General features: G+C 37.7%; 1 protein-coding gene across 3 annotated transcripts in view; it reads right to left on the bottom strand.

The window, feature by feature from the left end:
• Nucleotides 1-17,461, bottom strand: part of KCNIP4 (potassium voltage-gated channel interacting protein 4) — a 115,863-nt gene that overhangs the window by 76,896 nt on the left and 21,506 nt on the right. For 2 of the 3 annotated variants that reach the window (XM_026052390.1, XM_026052392.1), the window contains exon 1: nt 16,669-17,088. The exons of the other annotated variant lie outside the window; for it this stretch is intronic. In XM_026052390.1, coding sequence (XP_025908175.1) covers nt 16,669-16,780 — 112 coding nt within the window. In that variant the 5' untranslated portion in view covers nt 16,781-17,088. Of the gene's footprint in view, nt 1-16,668; nt 17,089-17,461 lie in introns of those variants that run through there. 3 annotated transcript variants of the gene reach the window in all.

The following is a 17,461-nucleotide window of genomic DNA, read 5'->3' as shown; positions in this document are numbered from 1 at the left end:
CGGCTGCAGAATGTATGGCTTGCAGAGCAAAGGCTTTCACACTCCTGTGAAATAACTGCAGTATCCCTACACCCCACGCTGGTAGTTATAAGAAAAGGGTGATTTTATAATGATGCCTAATGCAGATTGCCACATACCTTTGAGGGATATCAGAGCTAGCTATAAACAAAAGTTCTTATAATGAACGTGTCTTGTGATCTTCCCTATTTTTTGTGCCATTATACAGTGGCAGCACATACCAATGAAAAGTAGTATTTATGAGCTGCTGATTTTCCCTGGTGTTTGCTCTATACCTGTCATTCTATCACCGACAGCTTTCAAGATAACACCATAAATTAACTGCAACAGCTAACTATAAATTTGACCATGACATCTGACACTATTCTAAGAAATGATTTAGATGTGTCCAAGTATTGTTCATTCAAGGGACTTTTAATGGCACAGACTTTAATAGAACTAGTCACGCCTCAATTTAGATGCTCATGAAATTATTTTGATGGGTAGAGGAAAGATGGTTAATACCTTGCAGCACCAAGTAATCTCCTCAGAAAAAGGGGCCAGCTGAACCATTTTGAGTCCAGAAAACAGTCCAAGCCACACCTGAAACCTGTTATTACTGTACTTGCTATATGGGAAAGTAGAGGGGCACCAGCTACAGTCTTCTTTGGAAATAAAAATTCAATCACAACATTTTTATAATCTGTGATTGAAAAATGTTATTGTTTTCCTATTGTTTCAATTCAAATGTCTGTCTTAAAGAATCCAGAAATGAGGCAAGAAGACAACACATGAGATACCAGACATGAAACCTCTTTGTGTTAATCTCTTCCTAACCCCTTTTCTGCCTTTTCAGCCTGTGCAACCCCTAACCCCTTTTCAGCCTGTGCAACCATAGCAGATACCTGCAATTACAAATAAATGTCCAACCGATTCTTTATTTTCTTCTAAACTCACATAAAAAGAAAACTGCTTACAACGGATGAAATCTGCAATCTTTTTCAATAGAAGGCAACTGAGAAAGTTTAAAGACACTAGCATTTGCTAAGGCTGTACTTGTCCTCCACAGCAAACTTGGATGATCAACAGTGGTCTGTGCTGTAAAACGTTCAGGAGCTGATTACCTTGTTTCAGAGACCCTTGTTTTAGTGACCTCCACAGTGCGCTATTTCTCCTACACTGTCGTCAAACTGTTTTTATTTATTTGGTAAAACAGACCAAGCTCACACAGCTGCAAGGATAGCATAACCCTGTTCATTATGGTACCTCTTATTTACATTAACAGTTGTAACATAAGAAGCTATCAAATTTTCACTGTAAGCAGGAACCTCAGGGGCAGGTTAGTTAGAGGAGTAATTAGAATTTACTGGCATTGAAAACCTGCATGGCAAGAAGCACCTATCACCTTATCACAAGGAGACTAAATGCAACCAGTTATTATGGTCTCCTACTCAAAATTTTGACAAAAAGCCTTCAATAATTTAGGCTTCGGTCTAAATTGCCTAGGCAGTTCCACATTTGGTTGACTCTGAGTGAGGGTAACTGATTTCTCTCTCAAACAGATGAACTTTCTATGCCTTCACTGACAAATGTTACTGATAAAATCTTATTTTGGGGGAGAAATTGAAAGCCTGACAGTCAAGCTAACTTTTACCTTGACAGTTTTAGATACAGTAGTCTCCAAGCTTGAAAAATGTCACTGTAGAATGCTTCAGGAGAAGAGTTAATATCTCTGTTCCTCACAGCACTTTGCACAGCATTCTCACCATTTATCTTTAAAAAAATCACAAATTGGTTCCAAGGGAAAAGTTTCCTTCTTGTTAAATCAGTCTATTTTGTTTGGCCTTATATTTTTTATATTTTGTAAAATATACTCAATTATTTCAGTTATTTATGGAGATTGTCAATTTTTTACCACACATAATACTCACAATCTTGCAATTTTTCTTAAATAACTCTTTTCGCCCCCAATGGACACTTGTATATCAATTAGAAAAGATAGGTCTTTCTGTCCCATCCTCACCATCTACTATAATGAGGTTGGATATTTGGACTTTGGACAGCAACATTCCTTATCCATTTTTCAAATGAGCTAAAGGTCCAGCATGCCCTTAAAACAGAAGATTGCACCATTTCTTAATAAAAAATAAAATACTTACTAAATTAAAAAAATTTCAACAAACTCTCAGATAACCTTGGAAAATATATTCATAAGTGCTTCCGTAATATGCTGTATTTCATGGCTTTTTTGAGATATTAATTTCCTTTTAGCTGTTGTGCATTGGGAAGTCTGGAATTCGTGTTATGATAAACCGAAAAGATTCCACATATTGCACAGTGCTTCTTCCACTATATAGGACACACAATATGAGATAGGTGGAGAGAGAAATGAACGCAAAGCTAATTTTTATAACAGTATTTCTACATACACAATTTAATTGTTGCTATACCTGAAAGTGGAAAAAAAAAAAAGTTCCGTGTTTATATATGATAAAGCTACTAGTAGTTAATATTCCCATTCAGACATCCTATTTTTAGTTTTACAGTAATTCTAAAAATCTAAAAATGCCTAAAGTAAAACTTGATGTGCTTTTGCCTGCTTGGATTGGCTGAAGCTGCAGTTTGGGAATCTCAAGTCAGAATACAAGAGGAAAACAGCAACAAAACAATCCAGATTAGACACTGTTGAACAGAAATGGAAAATCAGAAACCCTGCAGGAAAGCCAAGAAAGCCAAGTATTTGACGGTCCCTTTATTTTCCATTGCTTTAGGACCATGTGATTTACAGAGATTTTGTTGTGCTGAATAACTAACACTGGATAGTCTTAGAGCTTGCTTTGTAAGAACAAAACTAAGTAAATGCAACATTAGAGTATTTTTATCCTAGCATTTGAACTAGCATCGATTGAACACATAGTATTTTTCAACTGCTGGCAGATGAACTCTAATGACCAAGCCCAGGGAACACCAATCTATTATTTTAGCTATGCCATACAGCAGTGTTCTGAGTCTTGTAAGGATAGTCTGATAGAAACAGCAGTATGTTATACAGAAACTATAAACAAATTCCTTCAAAAATATTAAATTAATGCTGTTGCTTAATGAAAGAGGTTCAGAAGTACTTCCCTCCAATATCCCTACAGTTTGAGCTTCAGAGCATGTATTTTCACTGTATGCAATAGCAATTAACTTTTACAAAATAGTTATGTATGGCCAATATTGTTTGGAAGACCACTATAGACAAAACAGCACAAGAGTCAACTCCTGTGAAACATCTGTAACAACATAAGAGATTCAGAAACCTACTTCCTGAAAAGTTTTCGCTAGGTGTTAACTTTTTTCTTTTTTTTTTTTTTTCTTTTCTTTCTATACAAATCTTTCAGACTATGATAAGGTTTAGTTCTCCAGTACTCTGCTGAGGGTTTTATTTTATACAGCCTTGCAACGTGGCATTTGGTAGCACCTGCCAGCCAAAATTACGCTCCATCTTCAAGCTTCAAGTATGAAAGCAATTTGGAAAATATTAATGTCAATTCAGCTACATTTTCTGAAGATGATGAAGAATGAACCGTAAGAGTGCAAGTTCTGTTTGTTTTATTGAAAACGCCTGACAGGAAAATGGGAAATGATTAAAAGACTTAATGAGTTATGTCTTCCATAGAGACGTAGAGAGTTAGATTCAATTAGTAATCAGACTAGCTGTCTGCTTGCAGGACATGTCCAGGACAGTTTCCTCTGCCATTATCCTGCTGGGAGCTGAGATGCCACTTACCCACTGAGGGGAAGAGATTCACTGCAAGGCAGAGAGAGCTGAACATCTCCTCGGCTCAGCTATTTTTCTTGGCTAGCTTGTGAGGGACCTGCTTAAACCACAAATGTGTTTCAACCATAGTAGATATGTCAGCAAATGTCTCCTATTCAGAATTTGATTTGGTGAATGGATACATTTGTGGAAGAGATGGAAAAGGAAGAGACTGAAAATCTTTTGACATCTAAATATTCTCCTTAACACAGAAAAGTTCTTTATTATTAATGGGGACTAACAGCAGCAAGAGAACAATTCTACTCTGCAGAAACCAGACAGGTAGAAGCTGACTTTTATACAGCTTTGAAAAGCAGTAATTTATTCATATTAGCTGAAGGATATTGTTTTGCTGATAGCAATAAAAAAGACATACTCAGCCTTTCTTGCACATTCCAAACTTCCAATGACTTTACCAATGAAAATTACCATCAGGAGTTCTTCACTGAGAAATGAGAATGGCCTCAAAATATAAGGCCTCAAATAGCTATACAGTATGAAAGCATATTGTAAACTATCACCATTATATTTCTTGTTAAAAATAGCTTTTAAATGAAATTGCTACTCAGGGGGAAGAAAAAAAACAGCATATAGTCCACTCTATTAATTTGAATGTGACTGATAAAATGCCTCAGCATGTATTAAGCTAATTTAAAATAATATTGCAGCAGGAATTATATGAGATGGGGTTTTTAACCTAAGGTTCATTTCAATTACACTGTAAATAATATTCCTAACAGCCTCTGCTTTCTGAAATTTACTTTGGTGCTCAAGTGATACATGATGTTGCATGTGCTTTAAACACATAGAGGAAGAAGAGAGGAAAGCAGGTATCGGTGTCCAGAGAAACACACCCTGCACATCCAGCTGTATCCAGGGGGTTCCTCGTCCCCTGCTCCTTTGCAGTTACCCTGACAATAGCCTTTATTCTACAATGTACTAAATCAGTTTAGTACTGAATATTAATAATTAGTCATAGATTAGTTCTGGAGTTAATAATTAGTCATAAGTTTCTGCTCCTTTTCAGATGATACTTTTTAATTAGAGCCCCCAGTGGTATTTCAGCAATTTGTGAGCAAATACTGTGCTGGTAATGTATCTCCCTCCAGGCTCATATTTATAATATTTAAAGCATTCAAACTTGAGGAAATTGTTCTTATTCTTTATATTCTGCATGACAACAACATATATAACTATTAAAAATATATACAGGTGATCTTCTGATCATTTCAACTCGATTTCTCTTCTTAGTACTTTCTATATTTTAAATAATTTTTACTACTGTATGTATTTATAGTCATAAATTATAGGACTATATAGTATATAGGCATATATCCAACTATTATATGCCTGTATATATAGATATGTATAATATATAGGTGTACATATATGCCTATATATTATACAGATATAGTATAGTAGTGGGTTGAACTATTGACTGCTGTTCAATAGCTTGGAGACAGTATGTAATGCCATTGGTGCATATATACTTAGTGAATCCCTCTTTCCTCCTTTAATGCATTTTACATTTTTTATTTCACGCCATACTTTTACATCTTTAGAATCCAGCACTTAGTCATTCAGATTTAATCACCTTGAAGAAGAATGACTTCAGTTAACCCCAGCTTAGGCTTTTTCATGAATCCATCCCTTCCAGAGATAGTTACAGCTCACAAACTTCTAAATTGATTTTTATTATTTCATTTAAATAATCTACTACTTTCCAGAGGGTAAGGAAACAAAAATAAACTTTCAAATCTAAGTTTACAACACTTGCAGAAATAATCTTCCATCCTACTGCTTTTGAGAAACACTTGATTGGTTCCAAACATCTAAAGAGCTGACAGACTTCAAGTGGAACATAGTTACTAAGCTTCTAGAGCTTGTTTTTCTTCCACAATATAAGCTGCCTCATCTGATTGCTAGCTAAAGCTGTGAATCCACAGTGGCCTTTTTAGGAGCAAGAGATATTTACAGCTAATAGAGAAAATAATCTGTGGAGATCTTAGAAAGCCCCAACATCTATTGTAAGACCATGATTAGAGTACACAAAAAGTACATAAACAGTACATTTGCATTCTTCATTAGTCATTCACTATGCCACCCTTTCTTTCTGAGAAATATCAAGTTACCTCATTTACCTCAGTTACCTGATGGAAATTTGCATTTAAGATAAGATAATTCAAGGAAGATTAATGGTTTCCCCAGAGCACATCAGCCAGCAACTCATTTTAATTGTCATGAAACTGCTACACACACTACACATACAAATACTCAGCCTGAGAGCTGCTCTCTGCTGCCAGCATAGAGCAAACTTTCTGAACTGTGAGGTTTATTAATAGAACAAAACAAAACAAAAAGAGAAGTCATATACGTATCCACCTGTATGAAAAATCTGAGCTTAACCCAAGTCTACACAGAAAGAAGCAAAGTCCAGAAGTCTCACTCATGACTTCCTGTGAGGTCTTCAACAGGTCTTTGTGATTTACCTTTTATAGAAGCTGAATATAATTATTTTTTCAAGAGAGCTTTCCACTCAACAACTTCTACCTGGGCAGACAGATACAAGCTACAATTTCAGAAAATGTGAGTTTTCACATAATTGCTCTCCATCAGGAACAGCCTACTACAGAGCTTTTCTGGAAGCTCTGTTTGAAGAGCAAGCATGGTACTTTTGACTGCTTTTAACTACTCGCAGTATATAACTCTTAAGTTAGCATGATCTAATCATGAAAAATGCCAAGTACTTATGAGGACTACAGGATTAATTTATATTGAAGGAGACTGGAAATAAATGTCTTTCATTCCTGCTAATACAGTTTTGGAGCACCTTTCTGCATGCTTTGAGATTGTTGAATGAAAAGCACTATTTAAAGACAAAATATTTTTTAATTATTTAAGCAGATAATAAGAAAAAAAAGTAATTGAAACTTTACCATATTCTTCCAGCTCCCTCCATAGACTTCTGAATTTCAGTTCTGTGAAAGTTTGCTATTTAAGTTTTAATCTCCATAATTGCTAGAGCAAAATAATCTAACCATTAACCTACTCTCCCTTCCTCCTCTTCGTGATGAATCAGAAAAACTTATAGCAAAATCCTCTTGATAATTCTTTTTAATTTTTTTAATCAGGACTAATGCTCTAATTTATGAATTCCATTATAACAGGATTAAAAATAAAACTATTTTTACATATTTTTTCCTCAGAAGCATGCAACTATAGTTGTACAGCAGTACAAAAACATTCACTATGAATAACTTAATGCTAAATAATGCTGCTTTATATCTGCAGAGTAAGATTTTGCTTTTGTTGAAATAAAAATGAGATGATTTATTCAAAAACCAAAACTATAAAACCTGTTCTGTGTGCAGTACTTTTAATACAGTTTCCTTACAATCTCCTGCCCACTCGAGTCCACAACCCTCCTCACCAAACAACTAAAACTTAGATAAATTAAGCACATGTAGTAGACCTGTTCCAATTCATCTCATTGAAGAGATGGGTGGTTTTTTTTATCTCAGCTTAAAAGTTCAAAAATCATCAAGAAAAGAAAAAAGCTTACCACTGAGAATAAATATTATGTGAAGAACTATTAAAGTTTAAGCTACATGTTCAGGTAACTGAATTGGGTCCCATAGACCTATATCTAGGAATCAAACTAGCCTGATACTCAGAAAAGCTTCTCCTAAAATCCACAATGATTCTCGTAGTTCAGTCTTTCTAAAATCAGGGCACTTTTACTTATATTTTCACACTGCCAACTGTGGGCTCTCTTATTTGAATATAGTTTTTTGTCTTTCTGTGTTTTTTTCCCCCAAATAGTCATATTCAAGTGTCATGAAACAGCACTGTAGACAAATTATACTTCTTTGGGAAAATGGCAACAGCAGAATATCCCAAACGATTTAAACATTTTTTTTTTGTACCTCAAATACACACACACACACAGAAACACAAGCACCCAGCTGTAGCAGAAGAGGGAAAATGAACACAAACTTGCCTCAAGCCTGAAAACTTCTTTGGAAGCGTGCTTCAATCGTACTCTCTTGATCCTTTTTGAGTGTAGCTGGCAAGTTCTTCTAACATTGACTGCTAATATCACCATGCCCTAAGCAAGACAGACTGCAATTCATTTCTTAATGTTTCTTAGGTGTTTAACTCCTCTAATGAATTAAGCTATGAGGCTTCTAAAATCTTTTAAGGGGTCTCTGTTGCAACACTGCTGCGCCAGGTGTGAGCCATGCAGCAAGCAGAGTATCTCCTCATGCCTTCACCCTGACACATCGTCCTATGGCACTCGCCACCTCTTTTGCTGGGGGGGAAGGGGCCTCCAAGGAGCCCCTCTGACCATCTCACATGGTCATATCATTGTTGCTTAGTTATTCTTGCATGGAAGCGTAGCACTGGATATCCTCCATATAGGAGATCCCTATATTCCATATAGGGAATAGATGTTCCCTATTATGGTGGGAGTGAAGATGTAGAGCGAAGAGAAGATGAGGTACCATTAATGTTGACCTGCTGCTGCTTATTTCTTCTCAGTAGCAAGACTGCTCCTGCCCAACTCCCCAGACGCCTCACGGGCCGCTGCTGAAGAGCTGGCAAAGAGAAAGTCCTCGGACTGTAAATGCTCTGGGCAGAAATACTTTATAGAATGGCTGTAATTAGAGTCTCTGGCTAAATAAATACCACAAATTGCACCACATGGTAAAATTCATAAAAGTAAGAATTTGGTAATAAGAATTTTACTTAAGTGTCTTGCAGATCCACCCCTTGTATCCGTTCCTGTATCCACCTATCCATGAGATACAGGTTTAATGTGGCATAGGTAAACAGCTCAATAAAAGCCCTGAATAACACTACTTTCAGCGATTCCATCTTCCTTCGGAAGAGAAAAGGCAAGAAAGAAAAGTTCATGACAGTATATGGATGCACAATAGAGTATCTTAAAGTAACCTCTAATGCACTTCAATCACTGGTTCTTGTAATAAGTAATACATTTTTCACCTTTTTCTAGAGGTCACAAGGCCACAATCACTCCTTTGGGGGGAAATACTGCAACAGCTGTATCATCATGAACAGTACTACTGCTCTCCCACTTGTCAAGGGGTCAAATCACTGGCCAAAGTGTGGCCTGTCACATCAGACTATATATTCTCTCATCACATCTTAGATGCAGGAATTGTGACTACTGCTGCAGAAATGTAGGTTTCCAAGGTAAGTGCTGACTTAGCCAATCCAGCTGAGCTCAGATTTTGTGATGACACACCAAATTTGCCACACCAGCTTTTATTTTGAGAAGACACAATCTAAAGAATTCACAGTACAAAACATGATAGAAATTAAAATTGCTTGCACATAGGTTAAACATAATGGAGGATTTTTCAGGTTTAGGCATGTTTACAGCCCTGTGACTGTAGATGTCCTGAGAGTCATAGCTTAGTAAATTGTTTCCCATCAGATCACAGGGCTATATATATATATATTTTTCCTTGACCATGGAATGCTTTGTTTAGTCCCTCACTTCCTTAGCCAGGAGAACATGTTATATGACTGACATGAATTTTCTTTTGGAGCCTCTCCTTGCCTCACCACTTATTACTTTAGCAATAGATCACCAACAAAACGGACCAAAAATGGACTTTGTTCCCATCTACTTCTCAACTACCACTTTTAGCCTCCCTTTAATTTTATCCCCTTCCCTCCAAACCTGTCTGTTTTATCTATAAGGGGCTCATCATCCTTGGGAACCTCATAAATCAAGCACTGAAATGTTGCACTTCATCTTTTCTTGACTCATTTCAACAGACTTCAGTCAATATCCTTCATGATGTCTGAACCATAATTCGTTTTATAAGACATCACTTATTTTTAAGTGTGTAACGGAAGGCTGAAAATTAATTATACCTAATGTCTATACCTATGTCTATCATAAATATCCAAGGTCTGTTTATCCATCTACGTATCTAAAATCAGGCAAAGCACATACATTTACAAGCAAATATCAAATTGAGAATCAACAGCCTTCCATTTAACATGGAATATTTTATATATATATATTATATATATTTTTAAGCTATATCATCTAAGAACTTGACAGAATTCCCATTATACAGTAGTCCCCTTGGAATACCATAGCCATTAAAACTTACTTAGTGTTAAAATTTGGTACACAAGGTTTTAGTTACAGATCCTTTCTCTGTCAAACAAATGTGCACAAATGCATACATACATACTTGACTAAATCTAAAGTTACAGTAGTTCTGAAAACTCATAGGCTACAGCATTCAGAAGTGCATATTACATTTCTACAACATGAACCGTCTGATTCGTGGTTCTTTATGCTGTTTGAGTAACATGAAGCAGTCAAACAGCATTTAGTGTCCAGAGGAGACTGCAGAGCTATCTTTATGGCAGCTTTTGTGTTTTTTTGTCAAAAGATAATTACATAAAAAAAAAAATGAGCTAAAATCCATATTATAATGAAATTACAGCATAATAGCTTTAAATTATGTTATTATTTTCTCATTACATGGGACAGATTCAGCTGCTTTGTAACTCTTGATGTTTCACATAGACCTGCACCTAGTCCAAGCACAAATCACTGGGAAATCCACCGAGTAGCTCATTTGCTCTGAACTATCAAAGGTCAAATAATTCTGGTGGAAAGCTGCATCAAAAATGTAACAGATAATTTAAGAAGTCAATAGATTAAAGGTGACTGAATTATTTCTACATCAATGTAATATCAGGGATTTTTTTTCCTAGTCTGTCATTCCATCATTGCACATTTTTAATGTTGTTCCATAATGTCAATTTAGCCAATGATTATTTATGTCTTTGCATACACCATATTCAACAAATAAAGCACTTTAGCCTATAGCACACTAGTGATTAGCAATGCTTTTCACTCTCCTGCAGTCAGCTGATCAAATGTGGTCATTTTCTAGCCGTGTACTTCGTCACAAAAAATCTGTATCATCTTCAAATTAATTATTTCATGTGGAATTACTTTTTAAAAACAACCTGAGCCTTAAGCACTTGCAGAATATAGAAGGAAAAGCTGTAATGAGGGCATTGCATACGGAGCTCTGGGATCCATGGTCTATGATCCACCATGGTCAGATTCAGACTTTGATGGATGCAGTATACATTTACCTACATTATAGGTAGTGCTACAGATAATCTGAGTGAAGACATGTACATACCTTTCATATAACATGGCCTTTTGGTCTGCACTGGTTGTCGAAGCTATTGTAACAATATGAAATGAAAGAGGGATAGAAGTACACAGCTCATATATATATATATTGTATGTATTGATTTATATAATAGATTTTAAAAAACAGACCTCTGTTAACCAAAGGCAGATGCTGTCCTAGAACTGATCTGGATATAGTACAACATTTCCTTTCACGTGGCCTTTCTAGCCCCATTCCCCATGGCATTCTAGGCTTTCCCTCCACTGTAACTCTAACCTTAGTACTCGTGACAACCTCAAGCGGCTTTAGAGGCCACCAAGTCTAACAATAGCTCAAATGCAAATCTTTTTCCAGAAGCAAACCAGGTATAGGGCCACATTTCCTCTGGCATGCCCTTTCTAGCTCCACTCCCTATGAATTTTGAGGCTTTTTCTCTTTCTTACCCTGCCAGCCATATCTCAGGTAGTCTTGGAGGCCACAAGGCCTCCAAGCCTTCTATTGGCTCAAAGGCAGATACTATTCTAGAACCAATATGGATGCAGTACTGTGTTTTGCTTTGCATGTCCTTTCCAGCCCCAATCCACATGGGGCTCTAGACTTTCTAGCCCCACTGCCCAAGGCACTCTAGTTGGCTTCTTGTTTGTTTTTTTCCTCTATTATTATCCCTAACTGTAACCCTAGTTCTCAGTCACGTCTCAGGTCAGTCCAGAGGCTGAGACCACCAGACCTAATGCTTGCTCAAAGGCAACTATTATCCTAGAGGCATTCTGGATATATCCCAAGCAACCTTTGGCATACCCTTTCTAGGCCCACTGCCCATGGAGCTTTAGGCTTTTTCCCCCTCTCTTAACCCTTACACCAGCCCTAATGCCACATCCTAGCAACAATTAACTGATTCTGGAGGCTGGGGTGATCAAGCCTCCCATTAGCTCAAAAGCCAATACTATTCTAGAAACAATCTGGATCCTGCACCACATTTTCTTTGGCACATCCTTTCTAATCCCACTACTCAGGGGGGCAGTTTCTAGGCTTTCTCTCTCTCTTTGCCCTAACCATAGCACTCACAACAATCTCAAATGGCTCTGGAAGACACCAGGTCCAGTTGTAGCTCTAAGGCATATACTGGCCAAGAACCAATCTGGATCAAGTGTTGCACTTCCTTTGGCCCACCTTTCCCAGCCCCACTCCCCGTGAGGCTCTAGGCATTAAATCTTTCTTCACCATAACTCTCACCCTAACACCAATTTGCAGCCATAGTTCAAGTGATCCCAAAGACCAAGGTCTCTGAGCCTTCTATTGGCTCAAAGGCAGATACTAGTCCAGAATCAATCTGGATACAGCGTCACATTTCCTTTGGCATAGCCTTTCTAGCCCCACTACCCATTGGGCTCTAGGCTTTCTCTCTCTCTTTTCTCAACAGTCCTATCTCAAGTAATTCCGGAAAGCTGGAATTGACTCGAAGCAGACACTATTTTAGAATCCACAGGGATAAAGCACTGCATTTTCTTTAACACGTCCTTTTAGTCCCATCCTCATAGGGCTCTAAGCTTTGTCCCTCAACCCTAACACTCAGAATACTCTCAAGTGTCCCTGGTGGCCAGAGGGTAGCCAGGGGTAAAGGCTGCCCTGAAAGCATCTTTTTAACAGCATCCAATATAGGTTATTCAAAAAGGAAACTGTTTTCAAAATTTCAAATCCAATTCTCCCAATTCTTTTTTTACTTTTTCTTTTTTAGTGTATGTGAAGAATATGGCTCATAACTTTATTTGCAAAAATAAATGCAAGGCAGCACAAATCCCTGACGTTAAATTGACCTTCAGTTTTCCTGGAAAAGAATGTCAAGAATAAGTAGTAAGAAATTCAAATGGACAGGGCAAGTATTCTTGTAGAGCACTGTAGCAAAAGGCATCTGCTCAAGATAAGATGTAAATATGCTGCATACACATGCATACGTATGTATGATCTTGAGTCAGACAGTAGTGTTTTGGCAAAGTATTAAGTAGTTCAGAATTATTATAATATTCAGACATTATAATGTCCAGTTCTTCTGGAAACTTTCATGGGAAGATATGCTTACAAAGGTCTTCCTAGTTTAAACTTTATAGCTCTTAAGATTTTAAATAGCTTTCTCTATTTGTCATACAGCCAATATCTAAACTTCGAGAGTAGTAGGGAGGTACTCCTGTAATTCAGGAAGTCTGGATGTTAGAAATGGAGAAACTGGTGCTGTCATTTTCATCATCCCACAGAATTTATTAAGGCCCATGGGGAGTAATCCATGAAAATATCACCATAATACAATATGACTTTCCTTAAAACTTCTAAAAAATTCCTATTTTATGTACAGCTTGAGAGAATCATAGAATCATTATCGCTGGAAAAGGCCTTCTGGATCATTAAGTCCAACCATAAGCCCTTCATCATCATCTTAAATCATATCCCTAAGCACCTCAATAAATGTTTAACTGAAGAACGATGGATATTTTTCTTCATGAAAAGAATGATTTTCCTCCTTTTTGCCTATTAAGCATATATTATATATACATATATATACACACATATAGGTATATATCTTATTACACCTTCCACCTCTATATGTTAGGCCCAGGTAGGAAAGCCATTGAAATAAACAAAATCATCAATTTCAAAGTAACTGTGTTAAAATTATTATTCTGTTACCAAAAAAAAAAAGATAATGATAATCAAAAGTATTCCTCCCAAACAAGGTGTTCCCAAGACTGGAATTTGCTTTTGAAAGATTACAAATTGGAACTAGAAAGCACTTCACAACCCTGAGCTAGAAGAGACAGCTCGTCAGAAGTCCTATCGAGTTTCACCCAGTCCTGCATCCACCACAGCATACACAAACAAAATGAAATCTTTTGAGGCAAGCTGCCCAGCAGCCAAGGTTTCAGGTAAGGAAGCTGGAGGGAAGATATTGATTGTTCTCAAACTGCTTTCAAAGTAATGGAAAGAGAGAGAAAGGAGAGCTGCACTTCTGGTAAAAGTGATATTGATGAAACAGCTGCAACTGCTTTGCAGTTCTCACTAAACCAGATTTCTGCCTTTCCTGACCACTCTTTCCTGCTTAATGAAGACAGAAGTAAGGAAAAAGTAGAAGAACATATTTCTAAGAGGCACCAAGATACAAGTTTAATCACGTTCCTAGTCCTGCCCAATGCTGGACACGGCAATACAACCAAGCAGATTGCCCCGACTGTTCTACTTCTGCACAGAGAAGTGCTGGCAGTCGAGACTTTACCATAGTCCTTTGCTTTGGTGTATTTGCTGTAGTAATTAACACGTTGTTGCAGCTTCACAATACAAATAGAGGAAGGAATTGAAGCTCTTTGCCCATAGCCATAGACAAAGAGGAAAGGTAAACTGAAAGGATGGGAAGACTGATTACTTGGTTCATTTCTCTTTCGTGGAGAGTTGAATTCAGTTTTATTTCTATTTCTGCCATTGATTCTTAGTTTTGGCTTGGACAAGTCACTAGTAGAAACTGCCCTAACACGTCACCACAACCAGGGCTTCTAGCAAGTTACTAGCTAAGAATTTGTCTTCTAGCTGTAATTTCAGTCCATTGCTGGCAAGCATCAGAAAAAGCTTGCTGCCTTCTCTATCAATGACACTTTCAAACCAAATCATTATAGAGGAAATATTAAGATGAGCATGTTAAGGCTTTCGATAGAGATACCTTTGTCACAGCATCCTTCCATACATAGGACTCATGCCCTGCCTCCATAGGGTAGATGGGGAGGGCTCGTTGCCCATTCAGGTTTCAGAATCAACACTGGCTCTTCAACATGATTCTCCTTCCAAATCAACAGCAAACTTCGCCCTTGAATTCACTAGTTGTGAATACACCGCAAAACACTCCTTAATCACTTGGGCAGAATTCTTGTTTAATTATATTGGCAATGCCTAAACATGAAGGAGTTAAAATAGTATGAATCATTCCTAACGATATTAATAAAAGAAACCAGAGTTATTCACACTAGAGAAGTTTTACATATTTCCACTGTATCTAGTAGTGTTTAATCTGTTTACATTTAGATTTTTGTTGCTGTTCTTGTTGTGAAGTAGTTTTCAGTGAAATTACTATATTAATACGTGTTGAAATACCAAGGTGCTAATGAGCATATTAACACAAAGAAGCTATATTTTAGCTGATATATCAGCTTGAACCTATTGTTTATATTAAAACTGGAGTGGGGTTTTTTGAAGGATGGTTCAATATATTTTTCCATTACATACAACATTTTCTCGCAAACTTAATTACAGTATGATTTTATAAGAAATTAAAATTGGGATGTAACTGTATATCTTCCAGAAAGGCCAACGTTGCATTTTATCTTTTTGTTTGTTTGTTTATAATTATCTGTTATCAAGCTGCAATTGACACATACTTAGTAAGAGGCATTTTAAAATACTGCATATCCAGAGCACGAAGAAACAAAAGCGAGCACTGTCATAAATAAAAAAAATGCTCAATTGTTTAGAACTCAAAAAGTAATTTCACAATACCAGAACAAATGCATGTTATATGTATTGTCACCACATATGGTTTTAAGGATGATTTACTTCACTAGTTCAGTAACTTTTTATGAAAGTGCTGTGTTCAAGATTTCACATGTTACCTGCACATTGAACAGGTTTATGGGGTGATGATGCAAATCTACATCCATCAGTGATCCAAGTCTACTGCAAAAAGTTAATATTTCAGAAAACTCAAGTGCTTTCTGTGGCTCGGGGATTGCATTGGGGCTGAGAACAGTTGCAGCAGTGAGCACTGGCTTAGGCTCCACATACCAGCACCCTGACAAAAACCAGTCTTTGTTGAGTTTTAGTGCTTCAGGGAGCGAACAGCCTTTGTTTACTATGTTACACAGGAGAAAATTAAGGAAGACAACTGTTTTAAGATCTTACTTATAACCAAAAGAGCCTATTTTATCCAGTATGAAAAAAAAATCAATTTGTATAGACAAAAAAAGCCCTACTAAAATTAATGTGAAGCCCTCTGAGATTAGATGAAATGATACGACCCATATAGCAGACAGCAGACACAAGTCTGAGCAAACAAACAGGAATTTTAAAACATATATACATTATATATATTTAAAATATCCACATTTAATGCTGACATCGATGTCTTTTTCCTTTTGACATGTCAAGCAGGCTAATTCAAACAAAGGTAGCTGTATTATCCTGTAGCAATAGTGCTTTGCATTTATCCATGAAAATGTTGTTTAAAACACAGACACTGATACATAACAAATTTCTAACTGCATCATAAATCAGAAGAGCAAAGTGTTACAGACGTGGACTGCACATATCAAGTTTTCTAACAGTGGGCAGCTTCCAAAGGCAGCTGCCAGATAAGCCTATGTCCACTGACTTCATTCTTTCTAATAAATATCCACTCACAGACACTTGGCAATTCTCTTTAAAATACAAGTGTCAGGCTAGAATCTCCTTCTGTTTTACAGCAGCAAAGTAAAAGCAGCAGGACCAGACTAAGATCTTTAGCCTGAACATTATGTTCACTTTTCAAGCATTGCATTTCACAGCTTTTATACCTGGTGCTCGCTAAGGCTCTCTTTGCACATCAGCTACCACACCTACAAACAGCAAGTGACTACAAACTGCGAGTGGCCACTTTACCTTCTGAAAAATCAATCAGTCCCAGCAAATGAAGCAGCTTCAGAGATGCAAATATAATCACAACAATACCCACTGTTTGCAGTCCCTCCGACTCCCACTCTAGAGTCAACATCCTTCCAGCCGGCAAATCATTCCAGGCTTCGCCCCAGCTTGCGAGCAGAGGGGAATCGGAGGGTTTCACCGACAGTGTGCTCTGAAGAAAGTTGCAGTGGTGCAAAGCAGCGCAGCGCTGAGCTGTGGCAATTCGCTATCCACACCAGCTGAGGCAAAACATCAGGAAAAGCCTTGCATCTCATGCTTCTCTAAGCATTTCATTTCAGCAGCACTGGGTCCTCTCAGATGGCTGGGGGGGACCACTAACCCCTGGGCAGGACATCGTATCCGGCGAGTAGCGTGGCTTTTCAGAGCAGCTGGAAAAACATCTGCCTCAGACCCGGAGACTTGGCTGTGGCAGAGCAGAGAAAGGCTCCCTGGAAACTTGCAGCAGGGAGCGCGCTGCTGTCAGCGCCGCGCACCGCGCTCCCGGAGCCGGCCCCAGCGCTCCTCTCCCGCAGCCCTTCCCCGGCTCCCTTTCGCACAGCTTTTGACAAGTTTGGCAAACGGCAGTTTACGAAAGACATCTGTTTTCACATATGCCAAATGCTGCATGGCAGAAAGCTCCTGCCCTCCGCATCAGACAAAGCAGCATTTGGAGAAACGCTGTCTCTTCCTTTTCTGACAGCGTCGCCAGGATCTAATTAGGCTCGAGTGGAAATGAGAATGAAATTTCAGAAATCCAGAGCAGCAGGGTCTG

Source organism: Nothoprocta perdicaria, unplaced genomic scaffold (genome assembly GCF_003342845.1).
Source record: "Nothoprocta perdicaria isolate Ctin4 unplaced genomic scaffold, notPer1 scaffold_88, whole genome shotgun sequence".
Lineage (NCBI taxonomy): Eukaryota > Metazoa > Chordata > Aves > Tinamiformes > Tinamidae > Nothoprocta > Nothoprocta perdicaria.
Note: the sequence above shows the minus strand (reverse complement) of the source record. Positions and strands in the feature narration are given on the sequence as shown.